Source organism: Dama dama, chromosome 12, assembly GCF_033118175.1.
Source record: "Dama dama isolate Ldn47 chromosome 12, ASM3311817v1, whole genome shotgun sequence".
In the NCBI taxonomy this organism is placed as follows: domain Eukaryota; kingdom Metazoa; phylum Chordata; class Mammalia; order Artiodactyla; family Cervidae; genus Dama; species Dama dama.
Window position 1 is genome coordinate 19,886,297 of NC_083692.1, and position 20,306 is coordinate 19,906,602.

General features: G+C 38.9%; 1 protein-coding gene across 3 annotated transcripts in view; it reads right to left on the reverse strand.

Moving 5' to 3' along the window:
* RGS6 (regulator of G protein signaling 6) overlaps positions 1–20,306 on the reverse strand; it is a 584,468-nt gene that overhangs the window by 170,998 nt on the left and 393,164 nt on the right. For all 3 annotated transcript variants that reach the window (XM_061156754.1, XM_061156753.1, XM_061156755.1), the window contains exon 3: positions 11,277–11,376. In XM_061156754.1, the coding sequence (XP_061012737.1) occupies positions 11,277–11,376 (100 nt within the window). The remainder of the gene's footprint in view (positions 1–11,276; positions 11,377–20,306) is intronic.

Below are 20,306 nucleotides of genomic sequence, written 5' to 3' on the forward strand. Positions count from 1 at the left end.
ATTCCAGAAATAATCAAATCAATGACAGTATTCTTGAAATAAATATGCAACTTTTCAGGGAAATTATTTGAAGGGAATAACATCTATATATGTATAAATTTTGACATGCTAATTAAAAATAAGTTATATTTATATACTACTAATTGGTTGAATTTAAATCACAAATATAAGAATAATAGGGTTACTTACAATATCCAAAAGGTATCTTATATTATATTATATTATATTAGGACCTCAATAAATAAAATTTGTTATAGCATCATTAAATAATTTAAATGTTTATGTGACCATAAAGTCATTCAAAAGAAATTTGTGGACTATGAAGTGAGAAACATACAGATCAACAAAATAAAAATCATGTATATACCTAGTATTACAATCTGAAAATTACTGTATAGTAAAAATTCACAAGGAAAGCTATGTAGATAAACTTTTAATTGAATTCATTCCTCTGTTTCTTTATTGTGAGAGAGAAGTAGAATTGGGACTAATCGGTTGAAGCCGGCTGTGGATGAGTTTCAATTCACTACAAAAAAGAAGTTTCTAAAAGTCAAAGTTATCCAAAGTGGGAACGAGAGATGATAACATTCATCATTGGAGGTTATTAAAGCTGAGGCTGGAGAGCACTTGGCAGGAATATGGTGACTGTACTGATTCCCAAATTCAAACAGGCTGCATTAGATAATCTGGGTAGATGCTGAAAACAAAGGTTTCTGAGCTCAGCAACATAGGGATGTCCTTGGATGTATATCCTTGGTAAGCTACCTAAGAGATTCTTGTGTTCACAAGGAATGCATCAGACACCTGTAAGGAACTGTTCCAATTCAAGAGTCTATAATTTTCTCCATAAGGTAATGGAAACAGCACTGTAACAGTAACAAGGAATCCAGATTCTATCTGGGTTTGGACCCTGATAAGCTGTGTGATTTCTGAGCACATGACATCATGTCTCTGAAACTCAATTTTCCTGTCTGCAAAATTAAGTGCTACTTATCTTATGGCACTTACGAGGTAGGAATTTGTTTTTCTGATGATGCCCTGGAAGAAACTAATCTTCAAAGTCCCTGGAAAATTCCTTATGACATTCAGATGACGGAGAATTATCCTGGAATGACTGTCTAAGACAGCTGGGCAAGGCAGTGCAAGCTGGCTGGTTTCCTGGAGTTGGCAGGCATTTGGCCCAGGATATGTCTATCACACGCAGGGCAGGTGGGGAGTGGAGAGGGCTGGCAGGCTGGAAGCTGGAAACTCAGAAACCTCCCCATCTTGGCTCCAACCACAATCTCTGAAACCTAGTTAATGTTCAGAAAGGAGGGCCCAAGGAGGCCGAACTACTCTCCTGAAAAGGGAGTGATAAGGTGATCAGTAAGTGCCCTTTCTGTGGGCACCTTGCCTGGAAATACCAAGCCTCTGGAAGGTGAGATGGGTTGGCAATTTTGTTTCTTATGAATGAGCCTTCCCTCTCAAAAGCCAATGAGCCTTGGCTTTTAATCTAGTATTGAATTCTCTTTCTTCCCTATTTTTCTTTCTCTAATTTTCCAGCTATGTTCTCTGAAAATTTGCTAAGCCTCACCCCTTAGAGCTCTTAATTTTTCACTTTTGAGAAAGAAATTGTATTCTAATGGCTCTTATGTTTGATCTTCTATAAATATACTTATTCCTTCCCTTGGTATATTTACTCCCTGGGATGGCCTTCCTAACTCCAAGATATCTGGTCCCCAGGTGAGCCAATGGGCATCCCTTCACTCTCTCCATTTTACCAAGATCTGTGAATTCACCTATAAGTTCCTGAGAGGTGAAGGTGATTTCTTGATGTCAGCAATCAATATCATAGGAGATGGGGATGGATTAGCAATTATCTCAGGCTAAATAAGGACCAGACTGGCACATAGCTTACAGATGAAGATCAAATGTTAGTGCCCAGTCATGTCCCTGAAAGGGATTCCCAGGTGGCTCAGTGGTAAAGAATCCACCTGCCAATGCAGGAGACTCAGGAGACCAGACGATCTCTGGTCAGGAATATCCCCTGGAGAAGGAAAGAGTAACCCACTCCAGTATTCTTGCCTAGGAAATCCCATGGACGAGGAGCCTGGTGGGCTGTAGTCTATGAGGCTGCAAAGAATCAGACACGACTTGGCAACTAGACAACAACATGTCTCTGAAAACCTCTGCCACTTAGCCTCTGATGACTCCCAAACCCACATGTCACAGAAAATGTTCTACAGAACTTCAGTCCCTCACTTCCAGCTGTCTCCTGGACAATGCCACCTAAATACCCTGTATGGGTCCTGTAGGAATTCACCAGATAAACCTAATTTGTAGGGTAGAAGATCAAGAAATGCCTACCATCTCTTGTGTAACTGACTCCAATTGATAGGTACCAACACATTAGGAAAGTTGTAAATAAATGGACCACAAAGTCTGCTTCAAAAGGGACTCATCTGAAAAAAAAAAAAAAAAAAAAAAAAACCCACGGAGCTCTGATTTTTTTGTCATTGAGTTCCATGGATCCCTTTGATGACTATCTGTGAATTCTAGAAAACTGTCTTTATTTTGATGCTCCACTCTTCTTACAACTACATCTTTACCTTACCTCTACCCTCATTCTTCACTAATTCTATTTTTCAAAGTCCATATCCCCCTTTTATTTCAATGTTGATTTTTAAAAAAAATATATTCTTGTTCTGGGACCTTCTTCTTATATGCTAACGCCTTCAGTTTGGAGTTTCTCACCCAGACTCACTCCTTTGATCCATTACAGATGTATATATCTGCATATTTTTGTGTGTTATGTTTATTTATTTGGTATAGATAATTAATGGTTGCTTCTTTTTTTTTTAACCTTTTGGATTATCTGGACAAGCTGGTGAGGTTTTCAACTCAGTATAGCTGGACAGCACAGAGATGGGTCTTCCAACAGGGCTACTTCCTGCTGATGAGTATTATTCTCATCTTTGATTTTCACCAGGCTGCTGAGAAAGTGGTGATCAGTAGCTTTCTGGAGCTTGTATTAGTGATGGTATCCTGGATGCAATGGGACACACATGCTCCTCATTAACACAGTCTTTGGGAGGAAACTTGCCCTTCTCAGCTTTCACCAGAGGCCCTTTTTCATCATGTTATTTGTCTCTTCTCTCTCACTGGAATAACTCTCTATTTACTCAAGGGGTTGGTCACATGTAGGTATGGACAGTTTGTTGTCTAGCAATGGAAAAGAGAAACACTACGCAGGTTAAGTCAGCTTCATTATGCCAAGCATTCTTTTCTGTTGTTGTCATTTTATTTTTTTCTTATGTTTAAATTTTTACTGAGGTGTAGTCGATTTACAAAGTTGTTAATTTCTGTTGTATAGCAAAGTGATTTGGTTATATGGATACATATACATAGATTTATTCTTAATCTTTACCTTCCAATCTTTACTAAGGAAAGGGGTTCCCATTACAGAAAAGATAGGGCTACTCCCAGCTGTTGCCTCCTGGAGGTGATAAAACTCCTAAAATGTTCAAAAGGGTGTTTGCTGGTTTGTGATGGGAGACTGGTTACTTCACAAAGGGTTAAAAGGTTGGGGGAGGCTGCTGAGCAGGAGAAAAAGGTGATGACTGTTCTGTAGATATAGCCTCCGTTGGCATAGTAACAGAGTGGCCATATATTCGTGGATTTCTACTTGGGTTTGGTATCTGAAGGTCTCAGTGATATAGATTTTCTCTGTATGTGGCTCTCCACTCTACTACAAGCAATGTTAGGAGAGTGAAGAGGAATAATGATTTCCTGAAATACCATCCCAGGGTTTTCTCTAGAGGTGGTTGGTAGGGGTGAAGAGCTTGGAGCTGTTGTGCTGGTACTAGCTCGGGCTGTGGGTGTGAATGTAACACTCATGGGATGGACTGCAACTGTGGCTCCATCAAGAGAATTGCAACGGAATTCTTCATTGGTGTAGGGTGAAGTTCTTGGGTATTGGTTGGAGTTGTTGAATGAATTTACTGTATTCTAACTGGTAGTTGTTTCTTGTGCCATGACAGATACTGGCTGAATGATATGTTTGATACTTTGGACAGGTTGAGCATGAGATTTACCTTCTATTCTGGGGTTTGACTGGCCACCTCAACTCCAGTCTGGGCTGTTCTGGCTGTAAGGGACCTGATCTTACCTGAGAGTAGACACTAAGTTAGTGTCTGGTTAAGTGGTGATGATTAATCAGAAGGTGAGTATATTGGTAAAATGCATTCTAACTCGATAGAATGGTCTACTAATGTTACTAGTGTCTGAGTCTTCTGAGGACTCAATCATTTAAATAGAGCTGTTTCTTATCTTTCTCCATTGACTAATGATGGTTTAGGTTGTCTCAGCATTGTTTTCAGTTACTATTCATCTTGAAGCTTTTCAGATTCCTGAATTTTGTGGTCATTGTCTCCTGTTTGGAAGCAACTCTCCATGGATCTCTGCCATGTGGTACATGTAGAGAGTGAAGCATTATTTGCTCTTTTTTTTTTTAAATTGGACTATCTTTTCAAGGCTGTTTAATCCAAGGATGATGTTTACTTTCCATGTTCAATCATTATAATAATTGCCTCCAACTTTGGGACACATCTTTTAAAAAAATCCTTTATCATGACTTTTGTGGCATTTCAGAAGAGAAAAGGTGTATGTATTCAACCCATCAGGTTAACTTGGATCCAATTTTAAATGAGTTACCTTATGCCCCACATCTATTCACCAAGTCCTATTGATCTTATATTCAACCTCATCCTCAGATGTCTTGAATCTTACATTCTTTCACAGTGGGCCCTCAAAGCACAGGTCCTGCCACTAACTACTAACTAGCTGTGTGACCTTGGGAAAGTAATGTGTGCCTTTGCATTTGCAGCTCCTCAATTATAAGATGGAGATACCAGTTATTCTCTTATAGGATTTCTGTGAGGATTAAATCAGCTGTGGCTCTAAAGTTGTGGTTTCGGCTGATGCTGTGGTGGTCGTTCCTTATTTTTTGCTTAGACTCCCTCTTCTAAAGATTCCCTAAGTAGTCTCAGATTCCCTGTCTCTTCCTGCTCCATCTTTCACACACTGCTAACATATAACTGTGATTTGTCCTCCTATTTTAAAACCTCTGATGGCAGTCCATTACCTTTAGGATAAAATCCAAAAGTTAAAGTTTCTTTTTAACCTATTATTAAGGTTAAATCTAATATCCTTTTAATTCCTGTCCTGCCAGTGCATTCCTCTCCTCAAACATACATAATTGTATCTTAAACTCCGAATATATAAACAAGCTCATCCCTGCTGAAACCTGGCATACTTTTCCTGTATTTGAACCTATGAAAATTTTATTTCCTCCACTTGAAATGATCTTCCCTAGGTCATTTTTTTCCTCTTGAGTAAGGCTTAGTTCTAAAATTACTTCCTGTGGTAGATCATTAGGATAATGGCCTCCAATGAATCATGTCTCCTTATGTCAATGTGACATTGCTACTCCTACAACAGGAGATGGAGTTGATTTCTCCATCCTCTTCAATCTAGGCTGGTCTTGTGACTTGCTTCAATGAACTTGACATTGTATGAGTTCTGGAGCCTGGGTCTGAAGAAGCCTTTCTGTTTCCATCCTCTCTCTCTCGAAACTCTTGACACCATCAGGCTGCGAAGCAGCCCAGTGTAGCTTACCATGGGATACGAGGCAACGTGGAGATGAACAGAAGCCTCAGCAAAGAGAAGGCATCGCTGCCAAGCAAGTGAGTTGAGACCATCATAGACCCTCTAGCCTCAAGTGAACCAGCGGATGACTAGAACCTCATGGGTAAAGCCAGCAGAAGAACTGCCTGGATTGCTAATTCACAGGATCATAATTGTGAAAAATGAAAAATCTTTATGGTGTGTGGTAGTCGGTTATACAGCAATAGGTAACTGATATACATCCTCAGAGAAATGTCCTAGGTATACTCAAGGAAAATTCATGATTCTCTCCTCTGGGCTTTGTGGGTAATCTTCTATTACAGCATATAGCTCAAATAACTATTGGTCTACCTGTATCTGTTTCTCTCATTAGATTAAAAGATTTTCAAAAGCAGAGATAAGGTTTTTACTCACCATCATATCTCCCATGCCTACCCTAGTGCATGGTATAGAGGAACCATGTGCATTTATTACCCAAGTCGCAGACTCACCATTTCCTGAAATGCTTTCATCTGCTCTCTGGAACATACGGTCAAAGACAGGGTAAGATTTTTTTTTATATCCTCAGCCTTTTCTGTTAATATTTCCTATAGCTTGCTCTTACCCAATAGCCCTGCTTCCCTGTAGCCCTCTTAGGTGGTGGCTATCTTCCCTGCCCCATGCCTTTTATTCTATAAGGTTTGAAGATAGGTAAGCAATCTCTGTTTCTTATGGTTTCATTCAGACAGTCTTCAATTCCTCCCTCTTCTCAAAAGAACACTTAGCTTTTACTCTCTTGATATCAGATTAAACCACCTATAGCCCTTGCAGTGACAGTCATACTGATTCGTGGGTCCCTGTGTCTCATTCTATAAAGACTCACAAGTACCCTCTCTAACACTCCTCAGAAATGATTTCAACATCTGGAGAGCTCCCTCTTCCAAAATCATGACCTCCTAGTTCCTTGACCCCCACCCTATCTCAGTCACTTATTCCCATGGTCATACCTTCCATCTTGTCATCACCAATTGACTGCACCCTCTACAACCTCAGTTTCAGATACTCTACTATCCAATCACCATCTCTTATATTTTTGTTTCTCTTTCTCATACCTTCAGCTCCAAAACTCCTTTGCCACTGGAACCTACAAATTTACTGTAATCATTACTCTTCACTGTTCTTTACCATCTTATTCTTACTTTTCCCCTTACTCAGTTAAAATTAAATGGTCAATCATTTTAGTTATCCTCTTGCGTCTCTTTGATTTAATCACACTCTGATGCTTGCTGTAGTCTTTTAAGGACTTCTAATGAAGTCTAATTTTCTACTTGATACATGCCCAAACTCAAGGGAGTAGAATGTGGCTGGAGAAAGATTTGCCTCTCTTTAAATTCATAAATATTAATAATTATCAAGAGCATCCCTAATGCTACTTAGGAGTCAAAACTCTGTTCCCCTAGTCCAATCCCTTTACTCCCCTAAATGACTATTTCATAACTTCTAATCTCTCCCCAATCCTTTAACATCTCTACCTTTTTTGCTTCCATTATTACTAAGAAAATTTAAACAATTATTTGTACCGCTGTGTATTTGCTATGCCTCCCCTCCTCTTCCTGTGAATACACTGTATATGTTTCTAGCTAAAGCTATCCACGTATTGGTGCATCACACTCAATCCCTTACCTTCTTGTGGAAATCACTCCTTGAATTTTCCCTCTTTCTACTGCACTATTTTTCCTCTTTATTGAATCATTCCCATCATCATACAAACATACTGTGACTTTCATATTAATTTAAAAACCTACATATCCTAATCTCATTTACTCATTTAGATATCACTTGCATTTTTCCCTGTTAAGAAAAACTCCTACAAAAGTTAATAAACTCACCACCTTGATTCACTCTTCCCATTCTGACTTGAACTCACTCCAGTAAGAATTTTTGCTCTCAATGCTTCATAGAACATGAACCTACCAAGGTCAGCTGTGGAGCCAATGCTGCTAAATTCAGTGGTTGATTCTCAGTTTTTATTTGACTATCAGCTACATTTCATATAGCAGATCAAATCTGCTCTTGCTTGAAATACTTTCTAGAAAATTTGGCTTCTGAGAAACCATATTCTCCTAATATTCCTCACCTCCAGCTATGCTTTCTCAGTTTCTTTTGATTTCTTCTTTTCTGCATGACTAGACTCTGTATACTAGTGTGTCCCAAGTTTTAGGACTCAAACTATGTTTTCTATCTGTGCTCACTCCCTTGGTGAGTTCATTAATCCCATGGCTTTAAATACCATCCATATGCCAATGACTTATGTCTCAGCTCAGACTCTCCCTTAAAAAGCTACATTCACAAACCCAAGTGCCTACTTGCTATTTCTTGTTGAATGTATAATAGGTCCTCAAAATTTAGCATGTCTAAAAATGAAGTTTTTGCAAAATCAGACATGCAGATCAATGGAACAAGTTAGAAAGTCCAGAAATAAACATACAATTAATCTTAAAGGAGGCAAAAATATACAATGAAGAAAAGACAGTCTCTTCAATGTGTGATGCTGGGGAAACTAGACATCTACATATAAAAGAAGGAAATTAGAACATTCTCTAACATCATAAGCTCAAAATGTATTAAAGACCTAAAGGTAAGATCAAATACTATAGAAACTCCTAGAGGAAAACATAGGTAGGGCACTCTTTGACATAAATCACCACAATATCTTTTTGGATCTGTCTTCTAGAGTAATGGGAATAAAAATGAAAATAAACAAATGGGACCTAATTAAAAGTTTTTGCACAGCAAAGGGAACCATAATGAAACTAAAGGACAACTTACAGAATGGGAGAAAATATTTGCCAATGGTGTGACCAACAAGGGATTAATTTTCAAAATATGCAAACAACTCAATACAAAAAAAAAAAAAAAAATCCAATCAACAATCAAACTCCTTAGAGTGGGCAGAAAGAAACAGAGTGATCCTACTGAAATATAAGTCAGAGCATGTCACTCATGCTCAAAGTCCTCCAGGCGTCCTAGGACCTAGAGGCTACATGATTTAGCTCACTATTATCACTCTGACTTCATCTCTATTATCCTTTCTTTCCTTCACTCTACTGCATTTTTTCTTTTTGGCTGTGCTATAAGGCTTATGGAATCTTAGCTCCCTGACCAGGAATTGAACCCATACCCCCTGCAGTGGAAGCTTGGGGTCCTAATCAGTGGACCACCAGGGACATTTCATTCTTCACTATGCTGTAACTCTCTCTTCTCAGTTCCTCAAGACTCCAGGAACATACTTGCCTTGGAGTTTTAGTACTGGCTTTCAGGAATGCTTTTTTCCTCAACATCCACCTAATTCAACCCCTCAACTCCTTCCATCTTTATTCAAATGTCACCTACTCAGGAAGTTCTTGCTTGGCCACTGGTTCCAATTGTTTAACACTCCTATCCCCTCCTCATACTTAATTTTTCTCCTTGGTCTTTATCACTACTGAAATTCTATCAACTTTCCTTATTATTTTGCTGTCTCCTCCACTATAATATAAATTCCATGAGAGCAGAAATTTTCATCTATTTAATTTACTTCTAAAATCCCAATGCCAATAATGCTTAGAAAATAGTAAATACTCAGTAAATATTTGTTGAATGAATGAGAACACATATTGAAAGAAGAACCAGATGTAACGTTGTTTACAAATAAAATTAAATAACTGAAATTAAACATCTACAAACTAGATTAAGGGTAAAATTATTTTTCAAAGGACAACAGAATGTCAAAAAAAGAGATGTATACCATGGTTCATCTTATGAAGCTAGCATAAATTTGGTACCAAAACCAGCAAGCAGGGTAAGTAAGAAAAACAACAGATCAATCTCGCCCATGAAAATAGATACAGACATCCTAAACAAGATTTTATCAAGCAAAACCCAGAAAAGTATGAAAAACATATCACGGCCAATATTAGGGTATAATTCCATTTATATAAATTTCAAAATTAGAGAACACTAAGAATACAAGCATTGTTCATTATCCAAATCCTCTTGCTACTTGAGTTCAGATAGTGACAGTCTAAATAATCAGTTGGCATACTTATGGGTACTTCAGCTGAGTGTATTTATTTTTAAAAGTAACATATAATATTTAGACACTTTTGGTATGCTGTTTTATGAACCTTGACCTATGTATAGATTTATGTCATCGCCACTGACCCAATCAGAATGCAGAACTGTTCTATCACCTCGTGGAATTCCGTCATACTCCCAGTCCCTCTCAACTAGTGATCCATTCTCCATCACTATAGGTTTTGTGCTTTTTGGTTTGTTTATGTTTTAGAATGTCCTATAAGTGGAATACCATAGTATGTAATCTTTTGAGATTGATTTTTTCCATTCAGACAAATAACCTCAAGATTCATCCAAGTTGGTGCAGATCTCAGTAGCCCACTCCTTTTCATTGCTGGATTTGGATGTACCACAGTCTGTTTATTCATTCACTCAATGAAAGACATTTGGGTTGTTTCCAGTCTGGAGATCATCAACAAAGCTGTTATGAATACTGACAAGTTTTTATCTGAATGCAAGTTTTATTTCCCTTGGATAAGTGCCTAGGGATTGCTGGGTCATATGGTAAGCATATATTTAACTTTATAAGAAACTTTCAGAATAGCTGCATCATTTTATCTTCCCACCAACAGTACAGGAGAGTTCCAGTTGCTCCATAAACTCACCACCAGTTGCTACTGTCAGGATTTTTATTTTAGCCATTCTATAGGTATGCAGTAGACACTTAGTCCTTTTGGTTCCCCCAAATTGGAAAGCAAACAGCCAGATTTTAATAGTTAGGGAGTCATCTAAAATTTTATTTTAATTTATTTGGTTACTTGTTTGGATAGTAAAGGATACACCCATATGTGGAAAGATTGGGAAGAAGAGCAACAGTGTGTTTAGTATAGAAGTAGATAGTGGTTCCTCTAATGCAAATGGAGGTAGATGCCATCCCCTATGCTACCCAGAGGCTTGAAGATATCTATTATGCATTATTTATGAAGTGGCATGGTGGTATAGGTGGTACATGTTATAGTTCTATTTTTCTTGAAACTATACCCATGTGTTTGATAGATTTTACAATTAACAATTTTTAAAGAGATATTTGAGCACACAAAACACATAAACCCCAAAGTAATGCAGAAAAACTTCCTGCAACCACTTCTTTTGGAAGTTCAAGTGCAATCAATTAAAACACTTAAAGGCATTTCACAGAAGAATATAAGACTTTCTTGAAGCTTATTTAAATATAAAATAATTTCTTTAATACTATGTGTTTGTGCACACCCCATAGGGCAAATGGCTAGTTTATTAATGAGCTTATTTCTTTCCAGAAGCCTCAACCATAGGCTGTTCAGACCATTCTTTTTCAACATTATTACTTACTGATGATATTAATGACTGACAAAGAGTAGCTTCTTCCTAGAAACGAGGACGAGAACTTGACTTCATCTAAGAAGCACATTGAACATATTGTGTTTGTCATTCACAAGCTATCAGGCGCCTCCCAGGTCACAGTCAAGGCTACACTTGACTTCCTTCACTTCAGCAACCTTTCCTTGTTGCCATCAATACCTTGTAAGGAGAACATTTACCTGTGACAACACTGGGGATTTTGGAGAGAAAGCTCTTGACTGTTCTGACGGGCACACCCCCTGTCTTGTCATCTTGCATCTTTGTAATGATGTCTTCAATCTGAAAGAGATTAAAGAAAGGAAGTGTTATTGCATCTCACAAAGTAATTGCAAATGATACCTTTATAAACAGCCAAATGTGGGAACATGGATGCTAACAAGAGATACCAGGAAAGGCCTCTGCTGTGTCAACATAGTAGCAGGATCTGCTATGGGTCTTGTGCTGGGGATGCAGAGGCCAGGGGGTTATATAATGAGCAAGAAGAGCAAAAGCATGGTCTGTAAGAACAAGGCCGTGCCCCCAGTTCAGTAACGAAGGGAGAAAAAAATTCTTGATGGGATCCAACATGTAATTCAGTATGTATGTGATGAAGCTCCTCCCCTTGCCCAGACTGGATTTATGTATAATTTGAATCACATAAAATTGCCCTATTCGACCTAAAGGAAAGGAAATTTCCTCTAATATATTAACACATGGCTATTTGGAAGTATAGGCAGGGCTGCCTTTGGAACCAGAGAAGAATCCAGCCAGAGTGGCACAGAAGAAAAAGAATACAAATCAAGACATGGAAAGTGTTGATCTGGAGAAGCTAGAGGACAAGTCTCAAGGTTCTGAGTGGTGGTGTGAAGGGGGTTGCCCTGAGCCAAGAACAGGATCCTCTGCTTTTGGACTAGGGAAGACCACGCTATCAGGAGAAAGGCCATGGTGGGCTATGGCCTGGAGCCAGGTGAAATTGTATTGATGAAACCAGATACTGTGTACACATACACAGGTGTCTAACTTGGAAAACCAATTTGTAGCTGAGAATTTACAAGGCAGATGTAATTCCCTGGGCAGAAATATTCAGAATAGGATACAGAGCAACCTGTAACAAGGATATAGATCTTTTTGTTTGTCCAGCAGTAGGGGAGGGCAACTGGAAAAGAGCAGAAGATAGTGTTTAGCTTTATCACTTATTTTGTTCCCCTAAGCAACAGAATGTAGTTGAAACACCAGGATGGATTCTCTGAGTACTTCCATATAAGTCACATAATTTTAAGTCCAGAAATTTAAAGCTGTAGTTCAGCTAGTCTAATGTACTAGCATAGCAATTCAAGGGTGAGTTTCCCAAAATCACATGACTAACAACTTATTTGCAAGAAATAGATAACTTGTTAGAGACAAAGTTAGGATAAGACATAATGTAATAATAACATATAATAGCCAAAATATATTTAGACTTTATTATATAGTACTCTTCTAAGTACTAGACACATATTATCCTATTTCATTCCCCTGAGTATTCCACAACCTCAATTTCACTATTATCCTCATTCTCAGATAAAGAAATTGAGATTTGGTGAGGTGTATCAAGCCAGCTAGACTAGGCTAAATTGTGGTAACAAATAACTCTCAAAATCAAAAGGGTTTAACATAATCAATTTTTTCTCTCTCATGCTTCGTGCCAGGAAGGGAGGGAAGCTGACCACCTGTGACCATCAGTGACCACCTTAGAGGTTAAACCACCTTCCCAAGGTCACACAGTTACCCAGTGGTAGACCTGAACTTGAATCCAGCCACACACCCCAGAGATCAGGCTTCTGACCCCTGCAATGCTCTATCACCCAATAAGAGTCTCAGAGAACAAGCCAAACAAAGAGACCATTCTCCCCTGGGTATTTCTTGATTTCCCTGATAAGGACTGACAGTGAGAGAAAACTTAAGCTCCTGGCCCCTTAGGCAGTGGTTGAATATATAACACCAGGAAAAAGGGTCCTTCTCTGAAGACCTATATTCTGTTAGATAACAGTATCAGTAGGATTTTCATCCATATTCTTGTTAATAGTCTCAGCTATTAACAGGGCCCCACCTTCTGTCCTTTAAACTCAACCCAGTGATTCAAAGTAGTTTGAGTATTTACTACTTATTGATAGTCCAGGAGAGTTATTCCTAGAAAAGTGATCATATTTTCAAAATAACCTATGCTTTTGGTTTAGTGTGCTATGTGAAACCAGAAATATCAGTTACATGTTGCTTTTTATGGCTTGAAAATTACTGGGAATTAGAGGAAAGCCAATATTTCAATTCAATTAGACCCTTGACTTGACACTAGTTGGTAAAAATTCCACTTTAGTGATATGGACTGGATTTAAAGACTGGCAGAGGTCATCGCCATGATTCTTTATTCTTCAGCTCTGTTTAGTTGCTTTATCACAGCACTGAATCTTAAAAGGACTTATTTACTGAAGAAGAAGATCCATCTTCTTATGTTGGCCCACCATGTACCAAGGGTTAGATCACTCATCAGAGATGACAGGACAATCCCCTTAAGTGACCAGAAAGGGGATAATGTTCCAGTAATAGTTTATAACATCGGAGGTGTAGGATAATGTTTCATTGGTCCCTAGTTTCTAATTCATTCCCAGAATTAATATATACCCAGACCTTATCCTGGCTTCATGATGGGCTAAAAGTCTGCTTCTTTACTTTGAGGCTTAGCCATGTGACTTGCATGGCTAATATGATGTTACTGAATGTGATGTGAGCAGAGACTTTCAATATACCTGGAAGGTGATGCTCACCCTCCTCCTTTGCCCTCCTGCATCAGATAGCTGTTGTTACAAGGAAGGCGAGAGACATCCAGAGCAGAAGGGATGCAACACATAGCTAGATCAGTCAAAGATCGTGTTAAGACAGTGGTCCAACTTCACTGTGGTTAAACATCAGCTGACCTGTAGACTTGTGAGTGAAAAATACACGCTTATTGTGTGCCACTGAGTTTGGAGTGATTTACTATGCAAAAAAGTTGTGGCTATTGCTGACTGATACACAGGTCTCTGGAAAAAAAAAATGCATTTTCAAAATTGATGAAGCCACAACAAATATCTGGTAGTAAGAATCAATAAATTTTAGATGTGGAGTATCCTAGAATCCAAACCTTTTGAAGAATGTAGAAATTCCACCTACACTATTCATCATGTGCTTAAAAATTCTTAAGGTCTATTCTACCAACATTATGTCAGGCAAATTTGTGATCTCTGCGTTTGATTCCAAAGCATGGTCCAATGTGACATCAGTTAATAATACTGTCTCTGAAATTTTTTTTCATGGTATACAGAGAAATGCTAAGAGTACAGACCTACCAAAAGTTCAAAAGTGGGTTCCCAGGAGCTTATATAAATGACAATAACAAATAATTTCAGAACATCTATGTTATGATCAATCCTAGGTATTTAAAATAAATTATCAATATTCTGTCTTAAAATTTATTTAACAAAGATATTGAAATTAAAGCTCAGAAAGGTTAAGTGATTTATCTGAGGACACATAGCTAGTAAGTGGCAAAGCGAGGATTTCTTACCCAATTCTTCTTATCTCCAATGCCCAAGCTCTTTCTATCAAATCTAAGATTCATCTTTTATCCTCAACCAGTGCCTGCCAACATGCTTTGTAGATAGAAAACACTTAATACTGTTTGCATTGAAGGGAAAGTTTAGTTCAGGCCTAAGAGGGTATAGGAGAAAAAAGAGAAATTGATCCAGATAATCAGATTCTCAACCCTCTCAGGGTTTATTCTGGTCCAATGACTGCTGGTATCTTGTGGCTCAGCATATTCCCTCTTGGTCCCAGGGGCTTGACTGGATTTATCTTCTATTGGTAGATCACAGCTTCCAGGTTGGGGGTGGGGAGAGGGGAGGTATACTTTTGTTTTCTTGACTGTTCAGTTCCATCTAACTTCTGGTACCTTTTTTTCCTGAAGAAGAGCAGCATCAATTCCCTGTCATCCTTTAATATGAAGTTCTGTGTCACCAGGGAGCATGCTGGACCTAAGTGGCACTGAGACAATCAATAAGCAGGTGGCCCTTGTCTGACAGCCAAGCCATGCGGAGAAACCACATGGCCAGCTCGACCAGTTCTGCCTGGATGGCTCACGAAAACCAGACACCCTTCTTCAAGGAGCTCAAAGCTCAAAGCACTGACAAGCACGTAAAACATCCTTCCAAACAGCAGGAGAAATGGAAACCACTCACTGTACCATAGTGGGTTTTCTCTGAAATGAGGACTATTATGAGGACCGCAGATGTAACTCACTGAAATAGCCATGGGGTGTAAGAGAGGAGGGAGGAGAAGCAATCCTCTGTTTACAAGCTGAAGCCACAGCAGGATGGTAGGAAGAATACTGGTCTGAGGTCCAAGAGAAATGCCAACCTCAGTTTCACTGACTTGCTGTGTTGAACTTGGACAAGTTATTTAACCTCTCTGGACTTTACGTCCCTCATCTCTACAGTGATAGCCCTGGCTGCTAAACTAAAATTTCCAATTCTAAAACATGAGAGACTTCTCTGACTTGACAGACACAAACCTGTGTCTGTGAGGAAAGACTCATAGCAGCAACAGGTTGCTGGGATCCCCTTCTGCCCATCTGCGTTGTGGATCCACGTAGGACGTTCCCTGTGCGGACCAGTACAAGGTGAGTGAAAGGTGCTGGGCAGGACCAGGGAGTTTTGATGTTTTGAGAAATCATTTTGGACAGATGGCATCAGAAGCCAGACAGAGACATGATCCAAAGAGGCCCTGACACTGCCCTTCTTGGCCAGCTCCATCTCCACTCGGATAGATGGCATGCCTAACAGAAATGACTAACGGCCAATATTAGTTTTGTTTGTGTAAATTAATTACCTGAAAACTAATTTATTTAGCTCTTCCAATTTTTCCTCAGTGGAAGATTAGAAAACTTCAAGAATAGGCAAACTATGCTGCTATTATTAAAAAAAAAAAGTCTACCCCAACTTTAGCAAAGAAGGCAGAGTATGCCTCAGGCATGAGGGTCTTTTTTATTGAAGCATTTCATCTTGACTTTGCAATCAGTTGTCTATTTCTAGCTACTAATGACTGTCACTTCCGCTCCTGCATTCATTAAAAACCCCTTCTGTTTTGGTGTCTGCGAATGAGTGAAAATGACTCTTTGGACACATCTTATCAGCCCGGAGGCAGGAATCAGAGCTGGCAAATGATAATCATATTTCTTAATCCAAAATAGGCATGCTTCAGTGAGCATGCTCTGTCTCATATGTGTTCCATAAGATCAGGCCATTTCTCACTCTTTATTTTTAAAAACACAGAACACTGTTGTTCTAAACTTGTAAATGTTCTCAGCTTCACCTACTGGTTTAGTGAACATTTATTGAGCATCTACAGAGTTCCAGGCACTGATCTAGTTTCTACTGATATAAAAAGCAGGTAAAAGACAAAATCTGTTCCTCTTCATCATGGACTAATAAATTTCAGAAAGATTCAGGGATCTAGTCTGTGTTGGAGATAGCAGAGCCAAGTATGTGTTCCAAAAAAAGCTGGAAACACTAAGGAATATCACTTTCAGAGGCCCTCAGAAGGGGAACCATAAAGGCTTCCTCCCTTTTTCTCCATCCCATTCAATGGCAGGAGCAGAATTTGAGACTCCTTGTACTAGTTATGACAAAATTGCAGTGCCTCCTAATTTGTGTTCAGTTAAAGTTACTTTTGAATCTGTCACAGCCTAGAATGCTTTGGACAAAACGTTTTTAAAAATCCAAATTCAGAACAGCGTGGAGGTTCCCCAAAAAACTAAAAATAGAGTTACCATATGATCTTGCAATCCCATGCCTAGGCATATATTCAGAGAAAACTATAATTAAAAAAGATACATGCACTTCAACGTTCACAGCAGCACCATTTTCAAAAGCCAAGACATGGAAGCAAACTAACTGTCCACCTACAGAAGGATGGATAAAGAAGACGGGGTGTGTACATATAAATGTATGTGGAATATTTCTCAGCCGTAAAAAAGAATGAAACAAGAGATTGCAGAGATTATCATACTAAGTGATGTAAATCAGACAAAGACAAATATCATATGGTATCGCTTATATGTGGAATCTAAAATATGACACAAATGAACTTACATACAAAACAGAAACTGGCTCACAGACATAGAGAACAAGCTTATGGTGACCAAAGGGGAAAGACAGGGAGGATAAATCATGAGTTTGGGATTAACACATATATACTACTATACGTAAAACAGATAAACAAAGATGTCCTATTGTATAGCACAGGGGACCATATTCAATATCTTATAATAACCTTTAATGGAAAACAATCTGAAAAAGAATAAATATGTATACACACACACGTATATATACACTTCAATAAATTTTTTTTTAAAGTCCAAACACAGGGGATACAGTAGGTCCCCTACATACAAACCTTCAAGTTGTGAACTTTCAAAGATGCGAACATGTATTCGCCGGTCCAGCCATGTAAGTGAGTTCACACGTCTGGCATACATCGTCACGTGTGTGCATCTTCCACAAGAGGCTGTGCTTTTGTGTACCTTACTGTACAGTACTGTACAGAGAACAATAGACCAGCATCTTTATTTCAAGCCTAGGATGTCCAGAAGCAAGCATAAAAGCAGCAGAGATGTTGCTGTTACTGCTAACAAGTTATTGTACTGTATTTTTAAAGTTACTGTACTTCAAGATTAAAAATGTTTTCTCTATTTTTTGTGTTTTTTTTTAAAGTGTTATTTGTGTGAAAAGTATTATAAACCTGTTAGAGAACTGTACTATATAGCCACTTGTGTTGGACACCCAGGCTAAATGTGTTGGACTTATGAACAAATTGGACTTAGGAATGCACTCTCAGCTTGGTACTCATTCATATATAGGGGACTTACTGTATTTTCCCCATATAACAAGCAATCTGCATGTGGGAGGCTGTGGCATTACTGTAGTTATACAGTTCTACCTGAATCACCATTTTGGCCATTCCTTCATGGTTTCCAGACAATTACCCCAGCTCTAGACATCACTTCTACGTTAGAGAAGTAGAAGTGTGGGAAGAACCAGGGACTGTTGGTATAGCCATATTTGTTCCTTTCATCCGGAAAAGCATATTCCTTCCCAGAAGATCCAAACAGATCTCTGCTCTTGTCTCATTGACCAGAACAGGGTCATATGGCCACATGTGGTTGCAAAGAAAGCTGGGAAGAGTGTAGTTAGCTTTTCCAGCCTCTTCACCACACGGAAGTATGGGAAGAGGGTAATGGAAATGGGGTGGGGTTCACCAAGTAACACTGTCTACCACTAAGACCTTGTACATTCATGAAGGATGGTTGGGCAGATCTTGATTCATCTCTCATCTGTTCTCTCCATGCAGCCTGTATCACCGTAATTTGTACTCGCATTTCCTATTAGGTTGTTTTTTACTCACCATTTAATCCTAATTGTGAGTGCTCAGTAAATATATATTAATGAATAATTGAATGTGGCAGTGGTGGTTTAGTTGTTAAGTCGTGTCTGACTCTTTCAACCCCATGGACTAGAGCCTGTGAGATCTCCTCTGTCCATGGGATTTCCCAGGCAAGAATACTGGAGTGGGTTGCCATTTCCTTCTCCAGGGGATCCTCCCGACCCATGAATCAAACGTACATCTCCTGCATTGCAGGCAGATTCTTCACTGCTGAGCCACCAGGAAAGTTCTTTTTTTTTTTTTTTTTTTCAGGAAAGTTCTGTAATCAAATGTATTCATCAGCAAATGAATGAGTAAATGACATGAGTGCTGTATTCTTAAACAACTTTATCTTGGAATCCAGCATTGAATGGGATACTTAATATTTTAGGATCTCAGGGGTAGTGATATCTGGAATTTAAAATAAATTTGGCATTTACACTTTTAAGATAATTCTGCTTTGGAAATATGTTAAATAAGTAGAAATCTCAAGATTTCTTGAATCTTAGCAACAATGTTCAAGGAATTACTAAATAGGCATTTAGGCACTAGTTGAGTCAGGAGCCAATTCCCCAGTATACTGAGCCTAACATCACCCAGGGGCAGTGCTAGGCTGGAAGGATGAAACAGCATTGTTTTGTCTCCTGGAAGTTTATCTTTATGGTTTTAATATTACCATATGTAGTGCTTCATAAATTACTTTTATGGAAAACATTGTTCTTCATTTAACTGAAGAGGAAAAGTAGGCAAGAATGATGTTCTAGGTCAGTGAACAAATAGCTTATTGATGATACTTTAGAGGAAATGACTTTCCCTTGAGGTTGGCTAGAATAGTCAAGTCTTAGAAGGCATCGTCTCTCTTGTAGAAGAATGTATTGTTTGTTTGGAAATATGAGCAGGGCTGGTTCTTTGGGCAAGCCACAGAATAAAGAATCTCTGATTGAGGAAGGTCAGATACAATGTAAATGAGGAAAATGGACACTGACCAATGACACATTCTAGAGACATCAGAGGACCTAAAATCTTTTTTATTATAATCTCAAATTACTGTAATTTGAGTGCATCATCTGCTTCTTATTGGGAACCATCCCCCTTTCACAGATAAGCACACTGATACTTAGGGAGGGTAAACTGTCCAAGGCCAAATGAGATTTGAATAGTGAGATTATTGATAAGAAACCCTGGCAGCCTTCATCTAGAGCTCGCTCCCTGGGTCACCAGTGCCAGGGCAGCTCCCAGGGAGGTTTCACTTAACCTAAGGCTTTAGCTGAGTGCAAGGAGAAGCAAAAGATGGGGCCACATCTTGTGCTTAAGAGTTTAATACACAGCGGGGAAGGCAGAAAAATGTTCCCTTCAAAAGATGTCCTCATCCTAATCACTGGAACATGTGACTATTACCTTACATGGAAAAAGACACTTTGCAGATGTAATGGGTTTAGGGCTCTGAGATGGAGTGGTTATCCTGTGTTATCCAGGTGGGATCAGTCTAATTTAATCACATGAGTTCTTGAAAGATGAGGACTTTTCCCAGCTGCTGTCAGAGAGACAGAGACAGAGAGAGATGACTACAGAAAAGAGGTCAGAGAAATCAGACTTCGCAGGTTTTGAAGATGGAGGGAGGAGCCACAGTCCAAGAGATGTGAGAGGACTCTATAAGCTACAACAAGCAAGGATACAGATTGTCCCCTGAAGCCTTCAGAAAGGTGTGCAATCCTGCAAACACCTTGATTTTAGTGCAG